We start from the raw sequence: 16,815 nt of genomic DNA, 5'->3' as shown, positions 1-16,815 counted from the left end.
TATATAGCGACGTGCATGCACGTGTATGTGTGTGTGTGGCTGCTTGTACTAGTCCGGACTGATGCCGATTTATAGTGCTAGCTCACTGAGATACCATGCCGCAGTTTAACATGAATACCCCACTCAGACACAGTATACTGACTCCGAGCCGACCAGTCCTTGTTTTAGCCCCTTAATGCCGAGCGCCAGACAGGTTAACAACAAGTACAATCTTTTAACGTCTTTTTGTATGACGCGGCCCGGGGTCGAACCCTGGACCTTCCGCTCTCCGGGCGGACGCTCTACCACAAGACCACGGAGGCGGTCATTAATATTAAGAAGACGAAAGTTGTACGTTACCGCCGTTGTTCTGTAGATCAGATTTTGTATTTACATTTGGCAATAATCATATTGGGTATATTCATGCCTCTAAGTATTTAGGAATATGGATGCATAAAAATCTTGATTTAAACTTTACTGTTAAAATCTTCTAATCGTGCACTGTTTTTTTTCTATTTTGCAAATCTAAGTCATATGTGTGTAAGACGCGCAATACTTCTAGGTCTTGTTACGGGTTAGATAAACATGCATATAGTCATATTTGTTCAGTCCTAGTCAATCCTTACGGTACATACAACATGTCCACTCCGAACAGCGGTACGACGTATGAAATTATATATCGTCTCAACGAGTGAGACCCCAGACCAAACAGAATGTCTGTTACGTATACAAACACACACTACTATTGCAGTGATTGGTGGTACGTGTTGTGGAAAAACCTACCTCACTGTAAAAATATTGCAAAAATACGTATGTGATGTTTTCAAGCGACCTAATCTGATGGTGCATTGTTATACAATATGGCAAAACATGTATACAGACATGGAAGTGGTTCTGCCTCATATTCATGTTGGCCTAAAGGCGAATGTAACATAAGTGAGTCAGTATAGTTTTACACCGCCTTTAGCAACATTCCAGCAATATTACGGCGGGGGACACCAGAAATGTGCTTCACACATAGACTCAATATGGCGAGACGAGCGAAGGCTTTAACCAATAGGCTACCCCACCGCCCCTGTAACAGAATTGTATCTCTGAACACCCATCTGTAAATCTCATTGTCGAAACCTCGTCCAGTGCACGAATATAAAATTCTGGCTTCTCAAATGTTCCCCGGATAAGCTAAATACTTCTCAGAGTCCTTACGAGGTGCAATCGAAAGTAGACGGTACTGTCCTATGATCATAGACGCCAGTCTCCACGGGCGACTACCAACGGGTATGGTGGCCGAGAGGGGACATCGCTTTCTCGCTTTATCGCTTTCTCGCTCTATCGCTTTCTCGCTTTATCGCTCTATCGCTTTCTCGCTTTCTCGCTTTATCGCTCTATCGCTTTCTCGCTTTATCGCTCTATCGCTTTCTCGCTCTATCGCTTTCTCGCTTTATCGCTCTATCGCTTTCTCGCCCTATTGCTTCTTCTAATGACTAACCATAGTCATATGAAGGAATCGGGTGTTCTTTAACTTCTTTTGAATAGTATGTGCTGTAAATCTTGAAATTAACGTTAATTATAAATGCAAAAAAATTAGCGTAGACATAATTACCGTATTCGATGTAATAAGTGCCCAGGGCGCTCTCAAGAATAATATTTTGGCGGGGAAAAAAAGTTGAGTTGAAAGATAAATTTCGTGGTTTATGCTGACAGCCTGAAATGTTTATGTACGACAGATATATTTTTCCCGAATTTAATTGCGCATAATTAAATGTGCATATAACGCACGAGTGCGTATTATACGCGAATAAATAAGTCTGGTGTACATTAATCAATCGCAAGGGGTGCTAATTGGGATTGTTCACTAGCCAATATTTTAGCAAATATCGCCGTGGGCGTTGATTAGAGCGGGGCGCTTATTACTTTCGAATAAGGTAATTATACTTTGCATTTATGTCTCAGAAATGACTGTTGATAAGACGGCCTCACTGAAAACTTTGAATAGCGGAAATACCAACTTGAATATAAAACCAATCAACTATCAATTTCCACATTACGGTTACTGAGAACAATATGTCATCCAAAAACTAGAAATTACATAAAGGACATCCGGTAGTATTAACCATTGCTTGGGTGAGGACTTCCACTTTGATGACATCTACTCCGCAAACAGAATAAACGTTGATATAAGCGTTGTTTTTAGGAAAACACTATTGCTTTTTAGGAAGTACGTACTACTCAGCGCTATTGAGCGGTGTTATTTGCTATTTGTTTTGATAACTTGGCCTGGGGGCGGGGGATCAAATAGCTAAATAGGGTCATAAATCAATCAAATTCTTTTTTACGCAGAAATACGTGGATTGTTATAAAAGCACATATGTCTGTACTGTTAAATTATATTTCAGTAGATAGTGAGAAAATTTCAATATTCCGTCCATATGTATAATTTGAAATGCGACTAGAAAAATTTCAGCTCTCTTTTATGTTTAAAACCCAAAGAGGGAATATTGCTATACCGCGAGAAAGCGATAGAGCGAGAAAGCGAGATAGCGAGAAAGCGATAGAGCGAGAAAGCGAGAAAGCGATAGAGCGAGAAAGCGATAAAGCGATAGAGCGATAAAGCGATAGAGCGAGAAAGCGATAAAGCGAGAAAGCGATAGAGCGAGAAAGCGAGAAAGCGATAGAGCGAGAAAGCGATAGAGCGAGAAAGCGATAGAGCGATAAAGCGAGAAAGCGAGAAAGCGATAGAGCGAGAAAGCGATATTTCCCATAATGCCGTACATTAAAACGGTTTTTGCTGATATTTAGTGATCCTGTAATTCTCACCGCTATTTTGCCTCTTATGATTAGATTTTTTAAACATCTTGTAGTAGATAAATATGTTACAAAATACACACGTAATTTTTTCTCGTTTAGCTTGCATATTTTCTTGTAGTGTAATAAATAAGCAAGATTCAAAGAATACAGATAGTCACTGTTTTCATTTTTCATTTTGTTCATAGTATCCCCCCCCCCCCCCCCCCCCCGATAGATATCCAATTATAGTATAGGCTCAGGCAGGAATATACATATTCATGTAGCAATTCTCTATCAATTTAAACTGTATGGTTAACAATTGTGCGTTCTGATATGAGTTATGTTGTTATCTACTACCTTTTTACACAGACAATGAGTCGGACACACACACACACACACACACACACACACACACACACACACACACACACACACACACACACACACACACACACACACACACACATACATACATACATAATTTTGACAAAACTATACTTAAGATATACATAACATATCACAATGATAGCTGATTTAATATATGTTAAATATATGATAATCATAGTAATGCATTTCATATTGTTATCAACCTTAACTATGTGGCCATACTACTTATGTCTCTCCATATGTGTAGTTTACACAAGTACACATATCAACTGTGGTAACGCCACAGCGATGGGGGCAGTGGGATAGCCTAGTGGTTACAGCGTTCGATCGTCAAGCCGAAGACCCAGTTCGATTCCCTACATGGGTACAATGTGTGAAGCCCATTTCTCGTGTTACCCGTGATATAACTGGATTATTGTTAAAAGCGACGTGAAACCATTCTCACTCACTCACAGCGGTGTTTATCAAATTACTATATGCAAGTACATATATTTGTAGATTTGCACAAGACAAGAAACACAATTCAAGTTAAACATACATCAAATGTCAAAAAGAACATTTACGGACAACCTTATGACACACTGTAAATCATATACTGCCGAAAACAAGTTATAGAACACCCACAATTATAAGATTGTATTTTTGCAAAACAATCAGCCATGACTAATTAACCATAGTCTTCTTAACTTCTTTTGAACAGTATATATTTAGATTTTAACCTGATGTATTTAGAGCGTATTGCCATGATCTGCCACGCGCTTTCGGCGAGATGGTCACATACAACTGAATAGGGCCATAAATAAATCAATTACATTTTACGCAAAAATCGGTGGATTGTTTTAAAATCACCTACGTCTGTACAGTTAAAATATGTTTTAAGTAAATAGTGAGAAAAGTTCAACATTACCTCCCAATTGCAGCAGATATCACATGCGGCCCCTGTAGTGGTCAAGAGGGGATACTGCTTAACCGCGAGAAAGCGATAAAGCGATAGAGCGATAAAGCGATAGAGCGATAAAGCGATAAAGCGATAGAGCGAGAAAGCGATAGAGCGAGAAAGCGATGTCCCCTCTCGGCCACCATAAACGGGCGACTACCAACGGGCGACTGCCAACCGGAACATTTCCAGGCGACATATGTAGTGTATATTTACCAAAAGTGTGAGAGCAGTACAAATAAGCCCCTGTCCACATTGATCTGGTATCCCTTTGTTCACGACTGCGAGGTGAATAAAGTCTATTCCTCATTCAATCCCAATCCGAGGTGAGTTCTACCCATCTGAACAACTAGCAGCAAAACTTTACATACACAACACTAATATCTTCGTTTTAAGGCGTTTAACATTGAAACTAGTATTTTTATCATCGCTTAGACTGAAAGTTGAAAGTGCGTGCGCTAGTCCGGGCTACTAACGTGGTGAGGTGAAATGGGGTAAGCGTCGCGTCACTCCTGACACCTACACGATCCACGGCTTAGTCCAACTGAGTTTAACAGAATAAAACTTCAAACACGTCAAAAGTTGAAACGTATGTATTTAATACCATACAACGGTCCACCTTTAGAATTCACAAAATTATCGTAGGGCTAAGACAACTCACATACTTTAACTTAGACTAACGACTGTCGTTGCGCTACAATACGATCGCCTTGTGGAACGGGCCTCGCACCTCAAAGTTTACAATAACGTCACAATACCCAATGACGTAATTTGTGGAATTTTGTTGCAAGATCCATCGGCGAAACAATGCCATGTGGCGTCAGTCAGCCTAGCAACAAGATTGCTGGGGTCATCGAGTGTGCATAGCCTCCTCTCAGTGATCTATCAACTCCACACGCAATGTCGTTGAATAAGCCAAGGGATGTTGAGAGCTTTCAATATTTGTTCGTGAAACGTGTTCCGAGAGTACATAAGCACGCGTTTTGGTATTACACAGTGTGTAATACAGCTGTATGTTTATTAAACAGGTGATCTCTTCACGGGCAAGTAACAAACCAGTATTGTTAATAACGGGTGGGTAATATGATATGATAATATATACCAATGACATCATCCATCGTTCATGACGTCACACGCTTTTATATGACGTCGTTCAAACAATATTGACTGAACTGATGGGAAACAAACATTTTTCCACACCTAATTAAATGCTGAGGCTCGCTCGGCGGACGGGGCTTAAAAGCAATAATTCACTCATACAGATAATTGGCTTAAATGTAGTTGTTTTTTTCTAAAGGTGTTTATATAATTTTATTAAACGAGCGACGAGTGATGATATTGCGTAAAATCTTAAAGAATGTATCATATTTATAATTATCCAGTGAAACGCACAAGTAATCAAAGGGAAGTAATGCTGAATTCCCACCAAGCTCCTCACAGCGATAGCCCGTTCGCGGAGCTCTCTATACTACCGAGAGTGTAACGAAGGTGTCACGCGCTGGGAAGGAGCTTGAAATCCCACCCATCAAGGGAGACAATCAGCTACTACTGTTTGTAAACACTAGGTCGACATATGATATTGGGCTGGAGAAAAACTGACCTTGATGTCTCAGATAAAACGAGACGCTGAGGAAACATTGGCACAGATAATGTCCAGTTAAATCTTAGCGTGACACTTATCAACGTTTGCACACGAGGCAGCTTTAGTGAAATATAGGTCATCACTCGTTCACGTCGTGTCGTACTCACATCTTACTACCTGTTTCAATTCTGCCAGTTCCAAGCGTATTCGTTCAACCATCTCTACACCCGTCAGTTACTGAAGTGGACACCATGACAGACGTGAATCTTACCGCTATATTGTACAAGAAAGACGACATGAGGCTTGTGGGTATTGAATTGTATTTGTTATGTATAGACCATACAGACCAAGGACATCTATATAAATCTCTTATAATATGTCTTATCAGCCACTTTTGTCATATAACTGGCTATATAGGCATAGAAGAATGCATACATATCTCGAAGTCGTTCAGTGATCAATAGCATATGTCCTACTTTGGTTGTCATATTTTTTATGCATGGATGTCCAGTCAAATTCGATGGACAATTTATATGTGCCTTTTGGAGATTGGGTAGATTTAACCCCACTAAATTTAACATTTGAAACCACACGCTGAGCGTTCGGTTCCAAATTCAATTTAGCATGGTTAAATCTAGCGGTAACCTTGCTCTACATTTAAAACACAGTATGTTTATCTTCTAGCTGTGTGATGAAATGATATTAATGTGAAGTGCATTTGAACATTTTCATTTGGATTGGTATTTTCATTTTGTTTTATCATGCTTTCATATCATTTAAAAAAATATCATAGCCATAATTATTACAGTGACTGACAAATACATGTTCAACCGTTAGTATTATTTTTATGAAATTATTAGCTGACATGAAGCATGACATTGAAGGACAAATCAAGCTTGAGTGACCTAGGGCAGGATGTTAACAAGGGACTAGTCTCTGATATTTCCTGGGACAGCCACTTTGAGTCCATGTGCTCCAACAGCTCATACTAGCAACTATGCACGGGATCAGCTGGGCCCACTTACACAAAGCAATCTTAGCTCTAAGATTACTGTAACTCCCATACTGTAACATAGGCTTGCGATAGTCTTAGCAATAACATTGCTTTGTGAAAGTGGGCCCAGCTGATCCCGTGCATAGTTGCTAGAATGAGCTGTTGGAGCACATGGACTCAAAGTGGCTGTCCCAGGAAATATCAGAGACTAACGTAAGAATGTGGTTCATGCTATCAACCACTGGTTTACATGTGCTAAACGTGATTTATGTAAAGGCTGTTGTGATATAACTGAAATATTTCAGATTGTGTCATTAAACAACATCACTCATCCTGGGGTGAAAACTGTACAAAAAAGTTTATGATACGCTGTATGAGTATAAATGAAATAATTTATTGTTCTGTTACAGGAGGACCTACCAGTCCCAGAGCCCAAACAAGGAGGTATTAGAACTTTCTGCTATTTTACAAATATTTCATCATCTTGAGAACTGAGTAAACAAATGATCTAATTGTCATTTCTCATGCACACAATTATCCCCCATTTATGAAGCCAGAGACCCGTGAAGATCCGGGGTAGAATAGGTCTTCAGCACCCCATGCTTTCCGTAAAAGGCAACTATGCTTGTCGTAAAAGGCGACTAACGGGATCGGGTGGTCAGGCTCGCTGACTTGGTTGATGCATGTCATCGATCCCAATTGCGTGGATCGATGCTCATGATACTAATCACTGGTCTGGTCCAGACTCGATTATTTACAGACCGCCGTCATATAGCTGGAATATTGCTGAGTGCAGCGTTAAACAACAAATCAATCAATTATGAAGCCAGCATAATGCAGAGGAGGCCTACTGTAGGCCTGATTTTACTGTTTTATAGTTTCTTAATGCACTACGGTACCATAACATGTGAATTACTGGACATCTAATAATTTCTTTAAATTGTTCTGACAGAGGTGCAGATATCAATGGCGAATGTTGGTATTTGTGGGTCGGATGTACATTACTGGACACACGGAGAGATTGGGGACTTCATTGTTAAGGCTCCCATGATTCTGGGGCATGAGGCCAGTGGGGTCGTATCCAAGGTTGGACAAGGGGTCACCTCACTCAAAGTCGGTAAGCCAATCTACAGCATGTTCTGAGATACATTTATACGTAGCCTATTTATGTACAGGTAACAGGGACCAAATAGTTGTTTTGTGTAAATGAATTATTAAATAACATCCCTTTGGCTGCATGGCAGGCCCAACAAACAGACGTACTGGTTTTATGTTAGTGTATTCACAGGACATGTTTTATCTCTTTTAGTTGTGTATTGGTAGGCATGCTTGTGTTGATAGCTGTTTGATGTTTATTTAATTTCACACAACAAGAAAATAATTGCAGGTGATCGTGTTGCCATTGAGCCAGGGGTGCCATGTAGAATCTGCAACTACTGCAAGTCTGGACGCTACAACCTGTGCCTTGACATGGCATTTTGTGCCACGCCCCCTTACCACGGAAACCTGGCAAGATTCTACACCCATGCTGCTGATTTCTGCTACAAGTGAGTCACTCCATTTCATTCTTCTGTCAAGGGTTATGTCAGAAGAAGTTTTTCTTCTAGAAGCCTAATCATTTATTGTGCACATTGAGTCATCCTTAAAAACATTCTGAACCAGAACCAAACGTTTAGACCAGGATAAAAGTATTTACTAAGAAGTCTATCAATTGATGAAAGGTGAAGCTGTATATCTGTGTGACCTGCACATCCGTGGACTGATGCTAGGAATACCTGATTTGACCCACCAGGAGGAAAGGGACCTTATGGGTGCGAGGAAACAATTGTGCTGTCACGTCATAGGGAGGGACGTTTGACATCAGCTTACTTCTGCTTGTCGTAAAAGGCGACTAACGGGATCGGGTGGTCAGGCTCGCTGACTTGGTTGATGCATGTCATCGATCCCAATTGCGTGGATCGATGCTCATGATATTAATCACTGGATTGTGTGGTCCAGACTCGATTATTTACAGACCGCTGTCATATAGCTGGAATATTGCTGAGTGTGGCTTTAAACAACAAACCAACCAACCACCCATAAGGTCCCTTATTTCATGGTTGGTCACATATGTAGAAGATATCTGTTGTCAGGTTGCCCGACCATGTGAGCACAGAGGAAGGCGCTCTTCTGGAGCCACTGTCTGTAGGTGTTCATGCCTGCAACAGAGCCAATATTGGCCTCGGGGACAAGGTGTTGATCTGTGGTGCAGGTAGGTGGTCCAGATGGCATGATTAATTTTTCATGCTGTAAGTCAGTGGTTTGCCTGATCGGGACTGAATTATTCACAGGCTGCCATGACATATTGTTGAATACAGCACCAAAGCACCAATCAATCACTCGCTGAAATACTTTATAAAACTCTTGTCAAAACAGTCAGCAGTTTAAAGTTTCACTCCCGTTATCTACTGTCTCCAGGTCCCATTGGCCTTGTCAACCTGCTGACAGCCAAGTCCAGAGGTGCAGCTGACGTCATCATCACAGGTGAGCCACTCATGAAGACTAACTGAAAAATAGTCTCAAACATTAAAGCCAGACACTCCCCCACAGAATAGGAGTTAGCAGTATGTATCGATATCGGCAGTACCTGGCTTGTCTTTTCCAGGCTTGATGTTACTTTGTAGACTGCCATGGTGTAGCTTAAAAAACACTCACATTCTCCATACTTGCCCACAGTCTGAGTGATGCTATCCACAGGCATGTTTCAGCATCCCTTCATTATGAATAAGGGGACACCGGTGGCCCTGTCATCTGAGGCGCTGCCATTCGCTGTGCGGAGTTGCGTCCCTTGGGCACGCCAGACACCTATGATTATGAGTTTGAATCCCGGGGCGCCCTGATATGTTTCTAGGTTTGCCAGCACCATACCTGTGCTTGTGGGTCTCACCAAAGTGGTAAACGTCTGAAACCTGCATCACTTCGGGCTTTCCTCCCATATTAAACTGACATGCCTTGGTATAACTGGAATAATGTTCAAAGCAATGTTAAACCCAAATCGCTCTCTCTTTCATTGTGAATAAGACCAATATTTTCTTTTGCATTTTCAAAGCTTGAAGGACACAGGAATTGGCTTCCTACATTTTAACTTCATGTGTGTATAAGCTCTCAAACATGTTCAACATTTTACAGATATTGACGAAAAGCGACTGGAGTTTGCACGTAAGCTTGGAGCCAATTTCACACTTAAAGTAACAAGCAGGGATCCTCGTGTAACAGCTCAACAGATCGAGGAGACCCTTGGTCAACCTGCAGACAAGACTATTGAGTGTAGTGGAGCACCACCCAGCATCAGGACCGCCATATATGTGAGTAACTATTGTAACAGACAGGTCATACAATATACATGGAGAGAATACCCTTATAAGGGCAATCATGTATGTGATTTACCATGACAACATTTAGTGTGTACATGATAAGAGCTGCCTCATATCTCGGTAACCATGCCACTTTATTCTCCTTGTTGCCAGGCAACAGCATCAGGCGGATGTGTCGTGTTGGTTGGACTGGGTGCAGCTGATGTTGAGTTGCCGATCGTGAACGCGGCTGTGAGAGAGGTGGACATTAGGGGGATCTTCAGATACGTCAACTGGTGAGTCAAGGTTTCGCAGCAATTTCCAGGTGTCCTGATTCGAGAACATGCAAATCAAGGTACCATGTCCCAGAATAGAGGGGCGTTGGGGTATTCTAGTGGTTAAAGCCTACAATATCAAGCTGAATACCACTCACTCACTCACTCACTCACTCACTCACTCACTCACTCACTCACTCACTCACTCACTCACTCACTCACTCACTCACTCACTCACTCACTCACTCACTCACTCACTCACTCACTCACTCACTCACTCACTCACTCACTCACTCACTCACTCACTCACTCACTCACTCACTCACTCACTCACTCACTCACTCACTCACTCACTCACTCACTCACTCACTCACTCACTCACTCACTCACTCACTCACTCACTCACTCACTCACTCACTCACTCACTCACTCACTCACTCACTCACTCACTCACTCACTCACTCACTCACTCACTCACTCACTCACTCACTCACTCACTCACTCACTCACTCACTCACTCACTCACTCACTCACTCACTCACTCACTCACTCACTCACTCACTCACTCACTCACTCACTCACTCACTCACTCACTCACTCACTCACTCACTCACTCACTCACTCACTCACTCACTCACTCACTCACTCACTCACTCACTCACTCACTCACTCCAAGAGTAGCATCATCACATTATTGAAATATTTAACATCTAAGGTTCTACAATGTGACTCTTCTGGTCCACCATATGCAGATGAAGTAGGAACAATAAAGGGCTGATGAAGGCAAACTTGAGGAACAAGTATATCATGGTATATATACATGCCCAGCTGTTGCCAAAATGGTAGGCTTGTAGAGTTACCCCCCTTTGATAACCTGACCCACCACTGGCCACAATGTAGCTACAAAATTAACTAAACATGTGGACTTGCATAAGTCTTTAAGGCAATACTTATTAGTTTAAATCATAGTTTCTAGATTATGTAAATAATAACAACAATTTGTTCCCATAAGAGACTGGAGTCACTGTCCACATATCAAGAGGATAGAATTACTACACATCCGTGGATTTATCTTTCAGTACAGCCTTGGAGCAAGGCTATTAAACATGCAGAATTAAACGTTTTAAGATACAGTCCAGCATCATGCATTAGGCTTCTCAGCGTAATTCCAGGGCAGATGTAATCCACAGTGCTCCATGCCCGTTGTAAGAACAAAATTATTAGCATATGCTCGTTGTGTCATCATGCCAACATGAATGAGTGCTTATATGCTATCAGCCATTGTCATATGTCTCAGAAATAATGTGATGCCGCTCATCGCGCACTCACTCTGTTTTGAATTAACCCACTGCTCTCTCTATGGTGGCATCTGGCCAGGTTGATGTGAAGCCACTCACTCACTCACTCACGCACGCTCACTCACTCACTCACTCACTCACTTACCCCACTGATCTGTCTATGGTGGCATCTGGCCAGGTGGATGTCAAGTCACTCAATCACTCACTCACTCACTCACTCACTCACTCACTCACTCACTCACTCACTCACTCTGTTTCAGTTACCCCACTGCTCTGACTATGACGGCATCTGGCCAGGTGGATGTCAAGTCACTCACTCACTCACTCACTCACTCACTCACTCTGTTTCAGTTACCCCACTGCTCTGTCTATGGTGGCATCTGGCCAGGTTGATGTCAAGCCACTCATCACTCACTCACTCACCTACCCCACTGCTCTGTCTATGGTGGCGTCTGGCCAGGTGGATGTCAAGCCACTCACTCACTCACTCACTCTGTTTCAGTTACCCCTGCTCTGTCTGTGGTGGCGTCTGGCCAGGTGGATGTCAAGCCACTCACTCACTCACTCTGTTTCAGCTACACCACTGCTCTGTCTATCGTGGCGTCTGGCCAGGTGGATGTCAAGCCACTCACTCACTCACTCTGTTTCAGTTACCCCACTGCTCTGTCTATGGTGGCGTCTGGCCAGGTTGATGTCAAGCCACTCGCTCACTCACTTACACCACTGCTCTGTCTGTGGTGGCGTCTGGCCAGGTTGATGTCAAGCCACTCACTCACTCACTCACTCACTCTGTTTCAGTTACACCACTGCTCTGTCTATGGTGCCGTCTAGCCAGGTTGATGTCAAGCCACTCACTCATTCTGTTTCAGTTACCCCACTGCTCTGCCTATGGTGGCGTCTGGACAGGTTGATGTCAAGCCACTCACTCATTCTGTTTCAGTTACCCCACTGCTCTGTCTATGGTGGTGTCTGGCCAGGTGGATGTCAAGCCACTCATCACTCACTCACCCTGTTTCAGTTACCCCACTGCTCTGTCTATGGTGGCGTCTGGCCAGGTTGATGTCAAGCCACTCATCACTCACTCTGTTTCAGTTACCCCACTGCTCTGTCTATGGTGGCATCTGGCCAGGTTGATGTCAAGCCACTCATCACTCACTCACTCACTCTGTTTCAGTTACCCCACTGCTCTGTCTATGGTGGCATCTGGCCAGGTTGATGTCAAGCCACTCATCACTCACCGATACAAGCTGGAACAGAGCCTGGATGCCTTCGAGGCAGCGAAGAGAGGGGAGGGGGTTAAGATTATGATCAACTGTGAGAGGAAGTAGAATCTTGACATGGACAACATGATCTGCCCTCGGTCTTCTCCACCTTCATGTATTGTAATGGATTCAGCAATATATGACAAGACATTAGTTCAGAATATTCAGGAAGCAAATGGAGAGCCAATGCTGGTTATGTACTTCGGAAATTCAGTACAGACCCAACAGCCTGATAGTTCTCCATGACTCCACTGAATATTGATGACAAGGGGTGGGGAGGGTATATATTTTATTAACTCTTTATGAAACTCTTTATGCAATAAGTTCAGAATAAATATGTCCAAAACAATGTAGTACATTGTATTTGTTACATTTGTGAATTATTCTGATTTCTTTCTTTAAAAAAACCCCATTTAATTCTCAAAAAATGGGTTTGAAAGATTGTTTGAATTGTTTTAGTTAAAAAGTGTGATCTCAATCTTGGCGTTAGACTGAAATCTGTCTGACATTAATGGCATCTTGTTCATCAGTACAGCTGTCTAAATGGCAAGCAATTGTTACGGAGGTAACAAGGGACTGCATTCTGTTGATGTAGACATCTGCAGAAGGCTTTTTCATTTTCCAAATGCTCACCCGGGTCCAACACCAATGACAGTTTCTATACATACAGGGGCGGTCGGGTAGCCTAGTGGTTAAAGCGTTCGCTCATCACGCCGAAGACCCGGGTTCGATTCCCGACATGGGTACATTGTGTGAAGCCCATTTCTGGTGTCCCCCGCCGTGATATTGCTGGAATATTGCTAAAAGCGGCGTAAAACCATACTCACTCACTCACTATACATACAGTGTCTCTTTGGGCTTCCACTTTCTCTGTATTAATAAACTCAAAACCACAGGAACACTTCAGTCATCATTACACGAACTGTGCAGCTGTAGTGCAGTGTCAAAATTGCAAGTGTGTTAAAAAAAGGTCCTGGTCATTGAAATTGTATGTACAAGTTTTCAGTATTTAATATTTCCGTGTGAGCTACACAACATGATGACGTATATGTACAGGAACTGTTAGTACATCTATCACAGTATTAGAAATGCTTGCTGAAATATATCAAGAAATGTATCGGCCAAATATTATATGAACAAGAAAATCCAAAAATTTCAAGTTTTATTAACCACATTCCTTGTTTATGGCTATGTTTATATCATCCTGAAATGTTCACCGGAATTTGCATTCATACAAAGATCATCCAACAACTGACTGAATATTGCATTTAATGTCTTATGTTGTATGTTTTAATCCTCTGAGGTTCATGTTGTGCTGGCTACCCTTGATGGGTTTGATCTGGTCACACAGACCAGTGAGCATTGAGCCATGGACTCAGGGGAGGAACACACCCTCCTGGGTGGGACGGTCACAGCTGGGTGACCTTCTAGGGGATTCCCCGTCTGGACATACAATCCTCGCTTGTGTTCTGGTTAGGCAAGCATGCGGCGTGGTGCCCCGGGGGATGGCTGTGAGTGCATGTGGGAGATTTGTGTATCTTGTGCTGACACGGCTGATACCACCTGTTTCTTGTGGATGGTTTGAAGGTAGCACAGGACTGACATCAATGGCAGCTCACAACTACGGGTGTATTTTACAATAGTATTTGCATTTTTCTCGGTAAAATCAATGAATATATTTTGTGGGAATGAATTGATTGGTACCACTGATGGAGCAAGAATTTTGATTGGTTGTTGGAATGTTGAATTTGTGTCACACACGTCTTATATACATCATTTTCATAGCAAGTAGTCAGTATTTTCCAATATATACATGCACGAAATATATATTGTGCACTTGATCACTCTTTCCATGTGATAACTTTGTAAAGATTATCAGTCAACACTAGTTTCAATCTCATTAGAATTAGATCTTAGTTCTCGCTACTGCTAAAGCTTTTTTTAGTGGTAGCGAGAACTAAGATCTGATTTTAATGAGATTGCACTAGTTTATGAATGTGCTGATTGATCATATGTTCTGACTGAAGTGTATATGATTAATAATGCTTGTTGCATATGCCATGATTTATCATAAATTGTAGGATATTAAACAGTGTTATCCACTTGCGTGTGGATAAGCTAATGAAATAGCATGTAGTGGCTATTAAGAATGTTGTTAACAAAGTAGTTAGAGACAAGACAGTATATCTATGATCACTAACAACAGGGTTTGTCGAAAGGGATTGGTGTGATTGGTATGTTGCTGTTTGTATGTGGACATGTATATTTGTTCAGGGTAATGTAACATGATGTGATCATGTTTGTGTTGTTTTGTTATTTTCGGTACCTTTTCATTACCCAGACTCATTTAATAAAAATAACGTCTTAAAAGAATTTTGTGTTGTTTGTTCTGTAGTCAGTATACAGATGGATATATTCTCCTCATGTCATTTAGCATTCTTGTTGCTTCTGATGTAGACAAGCCAGTTGAGGCAGGCGGGTAAATTTGCTGATCGGCCGTCGGCAGATTTGTATATTTATATTCTTAATTATAACATGGGAATTCAGGTCACTATATAAGCCTTTAAGGGTAACATTGTCCTGATAGACGACTTAATGGATCGGGTGGTCAGACTCGGTGACTTTGTTAATTGCGTTTCTTCGTACCTCACGTCGTGGATCGTTGCTTATGATATCAATCACTGGATTGTGTGGTCCAGACGCCGTTGTGTAGCTGGAGTACTACTGCTGTGTGCGCTAGAGTATTCGCGTACTTGCGAATGGAGTCTGTTACATCACTTTGTCGACATTGATTGACTCGCCTTCCCCTTTCTTATAACTTCAATGTTTTAATGATCTTGAACTGTTGTCTAATGACAATCCTGTGATTGGCACCATGAGCATCGATCTACGCAACTGGGATGCGATGACATGCATCAACCAAGTCCGTGAGCTTGACCACCCGAACCCCTTAGTCGCCTTTATGGCAAGCATTGGTTGCTGAAGCCCTTTTCTAACCCGGATCTTCACGGGACGATCTTGAACTGCTCCTAGTACTATCGGGGCGGTCGGGTAGCCTGGTGGTTAAAGCGTTCGCTCGACACGCCGAAGACCAGGGTTCGATTCCCGACATGGGTACAATGTGTGAAGCCCATTTCTGGTGTCCCCCGCCGTGATATTGCTGGAATATTGCTTAAAGCGGCGTAAAACCATACTCACTCACTCACTCCTAGTACTATCAAGGACGTCAGGATGGAGGACGAAGTAGGCGTCCTTGTTGATAACCCCGTACACAAGGCACGCTGAATTGATGGCAGAAACACCCAAGGAGCTGTAGTTCATGAGGATATGTTTGGTGACTATCGCGATAGGTGGCACCTTAAAGTAGAGAACATGTTTCTAAAAAGGAAGTGCCCAGATATCTGAAAACACACTTTTCGGTTTCAAATACAAAATTAACTTCATGTTGTTGGGAAATACGATTACCTTGGATTTTAAAGCACTTGTAAGTTCTGTAAAGGCATAAACACCTGAATGTGAGTGTGGTTTTTCGCAATATTCCAGCAATCCCACGGCGGGGGACACCAGAAATGTACTCATGTCGGGAATCGAACCCGTGTCTTCGGCGTGACGAACGAACGCTTTAACCACTAGGCTACCCGACCGCCCCCATAATATCCTGAATTATCATTGAGAGCAAATGTTGAATTCTTTCAAAAACCTTTCGACAGGCTTTAAAGCTTCTACTCATGAATTTAATTAAGGCATGGGGTATCAAAATGCATATCTGCCAGAGCAGCTGCATCTAATGTTTTGCAAGTGGCAGTGGAAATAATTTCTTTAAAACATCCTTCATCCAAAATTGTTTCAATATGTTTCCAAATTCCAACGAAATTAAATCTTCTTTGTCTATATAATATATACAACATTCAGCATATCCCCTCTTATCTGGACAGCGTTATCTATCAATGTTCTGTCATGTGATTATCAACCCGTAAGTTTT

The 16,815-nt window shown here is 42.1% G+C and overlaps 1 protein-coding gene across 2 annotated transcripts; it reads left to right on the top strand.

Moving 5' to 3' along the window:
- The first annotated feature begins 5,593 nt into the window (after positions 1-5,593).
- On the top strand, positions 5,594-15,206 carry LOC124136677 (sorbitol dehydrogenase-like). 2 transcript variants are annotated; one of them, XM_046502659.2, is made up of 9 exons: positions 5,594-5,977; positions 7,077-7,110; positions 7,619-7,783; positions 8,054-8,213; positions 8,799-8,917; positions 9,124-9,189; positions 9,835-10,010; positions 10,173-10,294; positions 12,222-12,739. In XM_046502659.2, the coding sequence occupies exons 1-9, from the start codon at positions 5,924-5,926 to the stop codon at positions 12,400-12,402; spliced, it is 1,077 nt and encodes a 358-aa protein (XP_046358615.2). In that variant the 5' UTR covers positions 5,594-5,923; the 3' UTR covers positions 12,403-12,739. The 2 variants fall into 2 exon arrangements, with proteins under 2 accessions (XP_046358615.2, XP_046358616.2); XM_046502660.2 differs by lacking the exon at positions 12,222-12,739 and adding an exon at positions 12,746-15,206 and having other exon boundaries at positions 5,600-5,977.
- The last annotated feature ends 1,609 nt before the right edge of the window (positions 15,207-16,815 follow it).

This window comes from Haliotis rufescens, unplaced genomic scaffold (genome assembly GCF_023055435.1).
Source record: "Haliotis rufescens isolate VD_foot unplaced genomic scaffold, xgHalRufe1.0.p SCAF_1, whole genome shotgun sequence".
NCBI lineage: Eukaryota > Metazoa > Mollusca > Gastropoda > Lepetellida > Haliotidae > Haliotis > Haliotis rufescens.
This window is presented reverse-complemented; position numbering and strand designations above follow the sequence as displayed.

What these genes read in the sequence shown, in the direction of transcription:
- LOC124136677 (XM_046502659.2), top strand. Translation starts at nt 5,924, where the DNA reads ATGACAGACGTGAATCTTACCGCTATATTGTACAAGAAAGACGACATG. An exon ending in GCATCAGGACCGCCATATAT is followed by an intron (nt 10,011 to 10,172) that starts GTGAGTAACTAT and finishes CCTTGTTGCCAG; the next exon opens with GCAACAGCATCAGGCGGATG. An exon ending in ATCTTCAGATACGTCAACTG is followed by an intron (nt 10,295 to 12,221) that starts GTGAGTCAAGGT and finishes ACTCTGTTTCAG; the next exon opens with TTACCCCACTGCTCTGTCTA.